This window comes from Nanorana parkeri, unplaced genomic scaffold, assembly GCF_000935625.1.
Source record: "Nanorana parkeri isolate BGI_ZX_2015 unplaced genomic scaffold, ASM93562v1 scaffold3918, whole genome shotgun sequence".
In the NCBI taxonomy this organism is placed as follows: Eukaryota; Metazoa; Chordata; class Amphibia; order Anura; family Dicroglossidae; genus Nanorana; species Nanorana parkeri.
This window is the reverse complement of record NW_017310185.1, coordinates 5,698-12,916: the sequence shown is the minus strand read 5'-3', so window position 1 is coordinate 12,916 and position 7,219 is coordinate 5,698. Positions and strand designations below refer to the sequence as shown.

General features: G+C 57.4%; 1 protein-coding gene across 1 annotated transcript in view; it reads left to right on the top strand.

The window, feature by feature from the left end:
- Positions 1 to 5,423, top strand: part of LOC108803603 — a 20,903-nt gene extending 15,480 nt beyond the window's left edge. Inside the window, exons 3-7 of the mRNA XM_018575431.1 lie at positions 1,084 to 1,171; positions 2,903 to 2,988; positions 3,069 to 3,210; positions 4,022 to 4,156; positions 5,377 to 5,423. Of these exons, the coding sequence (XP_018430933.1) occupies positions 1,084 to 1,171; positions 2,903 to 2,988; positions 3,069 to 3,210; positions 4,022 to 4,156; positions 5,377 to 5,423 (498 nt within the window). The remainder of the gene's footprint in view (positions 1 to 1,083; positions 1,172 to 2,902; positions 2,989 to 3,068; positions 3,211 to 4,021; positions 4,157 to 5,376) is intronic.
- The last annotated feature ends 1,796 nt before the right edge of the window (positions 5,424 to 7,219 follow it).

The window sequence follows — 7,219 nt, the reverse complement described above, 5'->3', positions numbered from 1 at the left end:
TCCCATCCTGTTCATACCTAGGAAGTCCGCCCCCCCCCCCATAAGGACTAACATTACATGTCCAAGGTTTGCTCTGCTTGGTGCCAAGAAAGAAACTTTCATCCAGAACGTACTTTGTGGGACAAATTCTGACCTTTTTGCAGTTGGTAGGAGGTTTGTAGAAGGTGTCTCATGGTGCCCCTCCTGGTACTCGGTGGGTGTCTCATGGGGCCCCTCCTGTGACTCGGTGGGTGTCTCATGGGGCCCCTCCTGTGACTCGGTGGGATTTTAAATTTGGTTCTGTTGGCACTTCAAAAGTCTACCTTTTGAACTCATTAGAGTTGCCGTTGTCCTTACATCTAATGGATCCCAGTGCCGTTGTCCTTACATCTAATGGATCCCAGTGCCGTTGTCCTTACATCTGATGGATCCCAGTGCCGTTGTCCTTACATCTGATGGATCCCAGTGCCGTTGTCCTTACATCTGATGGATCCCAGTGCCGTTGTCCTTACATCTGATGGATCCCAGTGCCGTTGTCCTTACATCTGATGGATCCCAGTGACGTTGTCCTTACATCTGATGGATCCCAGTGCCGTTGTCCTTACATCTGATGGATCCCAGTGCCGTTGTCCTTACACCTGATGGATCCCAGTGCCGTTGTCCTTACATCTGATGGATCCCAGTGCCGTTGTCCTTACATCTAATGGATCCCAGTGCTAATGATGGATTGGATGGGGGGAGAAGGGACTAATGAATGGCGGTGATCGTTCAGGCAGGATATAAAGGCCGGCTCACGGTAGCTGCTGCAGCTTCGAGGGTTACATTGGGGAGATGCGAGTTTACAAGGGGTAAGGCTTGGAGTTCACACAGGTCCCACCTCTCTGTGACCGGCTGAAGCATTGTGGGAGTTCTGTGTTCCGGCGGTCCTCCTGAAGGTGGCAGTATAACCCATTTGTCTGATTGGTAACTGGCTTCCAGTAACACATATGACGGTGAGCAGGAGGCTCGGATCGCTGCCGCCGCTCTATGATTAGACGTGTCCATACACACTTCCATGAGGGCAAATTGCTGCGCTGCTTGACGTGTGCGGTTTCTGTGTTGCAGGGCATTGTGGGAAATCTCTCCAGTGGGAAATCTGCGTTGGTTCATCGATATCTGACCGGGACGTATGTTCAGGAAGAGTCACCAGAAGGTCAGTGAATCCAGATTGTTGTGTCCCAATGAGGGCGAGGTGTCATACATATGTGTGCGTGTGTCATACATATCTGTGTGCGTGTGTCATATATATCTGTGTGCGTGTGTCATATATATTGTATACACATTACAGAGTGTGGAGAAATAACCAGACAACGCTCCTCTCTGTACAGTCCTCTGTCCCTCCCCCTTGTCCGGTGTCCCCTCCTGTGTCCCTCCCCCTTGTCCGGTGTCCCCTCCTGTGTTCCTCCCCCTTGTCCGGTGTCCCCTCCTGTGTTCCTCCCCCTTGTCCGGTGTCCCCTCATGTGTTCCTCCCCTTTGTCCGGTGTCCCCTCCTGTGTTCCTCCCCCTTGTCCGGTGTCCCCTCCTGTGTTCCTCCCCCTTGTCCGGTGTCCCCTCCTGTGTTCCTCCCCCTTGTCCGGTGTCCCCTCCTGTGTTCCTCCCCCTTGTCCGGTGTCCCCTCCTGTGTTCCTCCCCCTTGTCCGGTGTCCCCTCCTGTGTTCCTCCCCCTTGTCCGGTGTCCCCTCCTGTGTTCCTCCCCCTTGTCCGGTGTCCCCTCCTGTGTTCCTCCCCCTTGTCCGGTGTCCCCTCCTGTGTTCCTCCCCCTTGTCCGGTGTCCCCTCCTGTGTTCCTCCCCCTTGTCCGGTGTCCCCTCCTGTGTTCCTCCCCCTTGTCCGGTGTCCCCTCCTGTGTTCCTCCCCCTTGTCCGGTGTCCCCTCCTGTGTTCCTCCCCCTTGTCCGGTGTCCCCTCCTGTGTTCCTCCCCCTTGTCCGGTGTCCCCTCCTGTGTTCCTCCCCCTTGTCCGGTGTCCCCTCCTGTGTTCCTCCCCCTTGTCCGGTGTCCCCTCCTGTGTTCCTCCCCCTTGTCCGGTGTCCCCTCCTGTGTTCCTCCCCCTTGTCCGGTGTCCCCTCCTGTGTTCCTCCCCCTTGTCCGGTGTCCCCTCCTGTGTTCCTCCCCCTTGTCCGGTGTCCCCTCCTGTGTTCCTCCCCCTTGTCCGGTGTCCCCTCCTGTGTTCCTCCCCCTTGTCCGGTGTCCCCTCCTGTGTTCCTCCCCCTTGTCCGGTGTCCCCTCCTGTGTTCCTCCCCCTTGTCCGGTGTCCCCTCCTGTGTTCCTCCCCCTTGTCCGGTGTCCCCTCCTGTGTTCCTCCCCCTTGTCCGGTGTCCCCTCCTGTGTTCCTCCCCCTTGTCCGGTGTCCCCTCCTGTGTTCCTCCCCTTTGTCCGGTGTCCCCTCCTGTGTTCCTCCCCCTTGTCCGGTGTCCCCTCCTGTGTTCCTCCCCCTTGTCCGGTGTCCCCTCCTGTGTTCCTCCCCCTTGTCCGGTGTCCCCTCCTGTGTTCCTCCCCCTTGTCCGGTGTCCCCTCCTGTGTTCCTCCCCCTTGTCCGGTGTCCCCTCCTGTGTTCCTCCCCCTTGTCCGGTGTCCCCTCCTGTGTTCCTCCCCTTTGTCCGGTGTCCCCTCCTGTGTTCCTCCCCTTTGTCCGGTGTCCCCTCCTGTGTTCCTCCACTTTGTCCGGTGTCCCTCTCCTGTGTTCCTCCACTTTGTCCGGTGTCCCCTCCTCTGTTCCTCCCCTTTGTCCGGTGTCCCCTCATGTGTTCCTCCACTTTGTCCGGTGTCCCCTCCTGTGTTCCTCCCCTTTGTCCGGTGTCCCCTCCCCCTTGCCTGTTGTCCCCTCCCCCTTTGCCCTCCCCTCTCCCAGGTTACTGTCCTTCATCTCCTCTTCTTCCTCCTGCAGGTGGTCGGTTTAAGAAGGAGATTGTGGTGGACGGACAGAGTTACCTCCTGCTGATCAGAGATGAGGGCGGGCCCCCGGAGATGCAGGTGTGGTGCTTCTTCTGGGACTGACGGGTGGTCCGTGGTGTCCGGACTCTACTCATCGGAGGTCTTCTTCTCTCTTGCAGTTTGCCACCTGGGTGGACGCCGTCGTCTTTGTCTTCAGCCTGGAGGACGAGATCAGTTTCCAGACCGTCTTCAATTACTACGCCCGCCTGTCCAGCTACCGCAACACCGCTGACGTGCCCATGGTGCTCGTAGGGACACAAGGTACTCCTCATCCGGGGCCACAATGGTGCTCGTAGGGACACAAGGTACTCCTCATCCGGGGCCACAATGGTGCTCGTAGGGACACAAGGTACTCCTCATCCGGGGCCACAATGGTGCTCGTAGGGACACAAGGTACTCCTCATCCGGGGCCACAATGGTGCTCGTAGGGACACAAGGTACTCCTCATCCGGGGCCACAATGGTGCTCGTAGGGACACAAGGTACTCCTCATCCGGGGCCACAATGGTGCTCGTAGGGACACAAGGTACTCCTCATCCGGGGCCACAATGGTGCTCGTAGGGACACAAGGTACTCCTCATCCGGGGCCACAATGGTGCTCGTAGGGACACAAGGTACTCCTCATCCTTCGTAGTGGTAGAAGGTCCTCCTCCTCCTCATCCGGGGCCCCAATGGTGCTCGTAGGGACACAAGGTACTCCTCATCCTCATCCGGGGCCACAATGGTGCTCGTAGGGACACAAGGTACTCCTCGTAGGGACACAAGGTACTCCTCATCCGGGGCCCCAATGGTGCTCGTAGGGACACAAGTGTGGGGGAGGGGAGCAGTGGACTCCCTGTGTAGCTATGAGTATACACTCTCTGACTGGTGGGGGAGGGGAGCAGTGGACTCCCTGTGTAGCTATGAGTATACACTCTCTGACTGGTACGTGTAGTGTGGGGGAGGGGAGCAGTGGACTCCCTGTGTAGTTATGAGTATACACTCTCTGACTGGAGGGGGAGCAGAGCAGCCAATCGGATTGTTTGGGGGAGGGACTTGGATGTCCTCTTAGTGATGTTGAATTTCCTCCTCAGATGCCATCAGTGCCACCAACCCGCGAGTGATCGATGACGTCCGGGCGCGGAAACTGTCCAATGACCTGAAGCGCTGCACCTACTACGAGACCTGCGCCACGTACGGCCTGAATGTGGAGCGCGTCTTCCAGGATGGTGAGTTCCGCGTCTCACTTCCTGTCCCCCCAATATAACCCCTCCCAGCTCTGAGGACAGCCCAGTATGACCCCTCCCACTCCCAGCTGTAAGGATAAGCCAATATGACCCCTCCCACTGCCAGCTGTAAGGACAGCCCAGTATGACCCCTCCCACTGCCAGCTGTAAGGACAGCCCAGTATGACCCCTCCCACTGCCAGCTGTAAGGATAAGCCAATATGACCCCTCCCACTGCCAGCTGTAAGGACAGCCCAGTATGACCCCTCCCACTGCCAGCTGTAAGGACAGCCCAGTATGACCCCTCCCACTCCCAGTGGTGAAGACAGCCCAGTATGACCCCTCCCACTCCCAGCGGTGAGGACAGCCCAGTATGACCCCTCCCACTCCCAGCTGTGAGGACAGCCCAGTATGACCCCTCCCACTCCCAGCTGTAAGGATAGCCCAGTATGACCCCTCCCACTCCCAGCTGTCGGATAGCCCAGTATGACCCCTCCCACTCCCAGTGGGGAAGACAGCCCAGTATGACCCCTCCCACTCCCAGTGGTGAGGACAGCCCAGTATGACCCCTCCCACTCCCAGCTGTAAGGAGAACCCAGTATGACCCCTCCCAGCTGTAAGGAGAACCCAGTATGACCCCTCCCACTCCCAGCTGTGAGGACAGCCCAGTATGACCCCTCCTACTCCCAGCTGTAAGGACAGCCCAGTATGACCCCTCCTACTCCCAGCTGTAAGGACAGCCCAGTATGACCCCTCCTACTCCCAGCTGTAAGGACAGCCCAGTATGACCCCTCCTACTCCCAGCTGTAAGGACAGCCCAGTATGACCCCTCCTACTCCCAGCTGTAAGGACCGCCCAGTATGACCCCTCCTACTCCCAGCTGTAAGGACAGCCCAGTATGACCCCTCCTACTCCCAGCTGTAAGGACAGCCCAGTATGACCCCTCCTACTCCCAGTTGTAAGGACCGCCCAGTATGACCCCTCCTACTCCCAGCTGTAAGGACAGCCCAGTATGACCCCTCCTACTCCCAGCTGTAAGGACAGCCCAGTATGACCCCTCCTACTCCCAGCTGTAAGGACAGCCCTGTTGTAGGACAGTCCTGCATAACCCCTCCTACTCTTGTCAGGAATTGAGGGGAGATTCAGGACGGCCCCCCTCCCGTACTCTGCACTTGGTACGTCCCGTGTCCTCTGCTGACTGTCTGATGTCTCCTTGTTTTCAGTGGCTCAGAAGGTTATTCATGAGGTGACCCCGGGGTATGATTCATGAGGTGACCCCGGGGTATGATTCATGAGGTGACCCCGGGGTACCTAGAAGGTTGAGATCCCTCAGAAGTGGTGACATTGTGTGACGGGGACTGTTCCCACCCGCTCCACACTACGATGAGTGACTCTCCAGCGGCCAATCACGCGATGCCACCTCTGACCACGTTCCCCGAGCAGATTTGGTGAGGGTCAGGTGACCTCGTGGTGTTTTGTCTCTTTGGATGGAGAGAAAGGTGGTTGATGGCCTCTGGAGCCGTAGCCACGTGTGGGACCAGGATGGTCTGCCCGGTCCAGAGGTCACCCGTATTCTGTCCAGTAGTCACCTCGTATATGACAAGGCTCACCGGAGACCGCCAATCATCCCGGTCTTTATATTTGCTGTATATCGGGATCCCGATGATGTCACACACTCGCTGTAAATGTCCTTTTATCATTCCTTACAAATGCTGGCCCAGCTGTACTGCCTGCTTCCCGTATATGGAGGTTTAGCCCTCCTTCACACCGGAACGTTTTGTGGCGGGTTCTACGCTCGGCGAACGCTCTACAAAACGCTCAAACATCTAAATCGCATCGTATTCAATGTTCTGGTTCCCACCTCGGCGTATTCCTGCCCGTCCCTAACGCCCTACAAAGCGGCCCACGCCTGAAAAGGTCCAGGAGCTACTTTGGGCCGTTTTGTAGGGCGTTTTCCATTGCGATACAGCCAAGTAGCCTTCGGAATCGCGCAACTTTTTTTACCGCTAATCGCGGTAAAAAAAAAAGAGCGACGGTCGCGCGACAGACGCACATATTACAATACGCCTAGGTGTGAATGGGGCCTTAAAGGCTGGCAGTCCTTGCATTGGGCAGGCCTGGTATTTGGTGGTCTTGGCATTGGGCAGGCCTGGTATTTGGTGGTCTTGGCATTGGGCAGGCCTGGTATTTGGTGGTCTTGGCATTGGGCAGGCCTGGTATTTGGTGGTCTTGGCATTGGGCAGGCCTGGTATTGGGCGGTCTTGGCATTGGGCAGGCCTGGTATTGGGCGATCTTGGCATTGGGCAGGCCTGGTATTGGGCGATCTTGGCATTGGGCAGGCCTGGTATTGGGCGATCTTGGCATTGGGCAGGCCTGGTATTTGGTGGTCTTGGCATTGGGCAGTCTTGGTATTTGGCGGTCTTGGCATTGGGCAGGCCTGTTATTTGGTGGTCTTGGCATTGGGCAGTCTTGGTATTTGGTGGTCTTGGTATTTGGCGGTCTTGGCATTGGGCAGGCCTGGTATTGGGCAGTCTTGGCATTGGGCAGGCCTGGGATTAGGTGGTCTTGGCATTGGGCAGGCCTGGTATTTGGTGGTCTTGGCATTGGGCAGGCCTGGTATTTGGTGGTCTTGGCATTGGGCAGGCCTGGTATTTGGTGGTCTTGGCATTGGCCAGGCCTGGTATTTGGTGGTCTTGGCATTGGGCAGGCCTAGTATTGGGCGGTCTTGGCACTGGGCAGGCCTAGTATTGGGTGGTCTTGGCATTGGACAGGCCTGGTATTTGGTGGTCTTGGCATTGGGCAGGCCTGGTATTGGGCGGTCTTGGCATTGGGCAGGCCTGGTATTGGGTGGTCTTGGCATTGGGCAGGCCTGGTATTTGGTGGTCTTGGCATTGGGCAGGCCTGGTATTGGGTGGTCTTGGCATTGGGCAGGCCTGGTATTTGGTGGTCTTGGCATTGGGCAGGCCTGGTATTAGGTGGTCTTGGCATTGGGCAGGCCTGGTATTGGGCGGTCTTTGCATTGGGCAGGCCTGGTATTGGGCGGTCTTGACATTGGGCGGTCTTGAC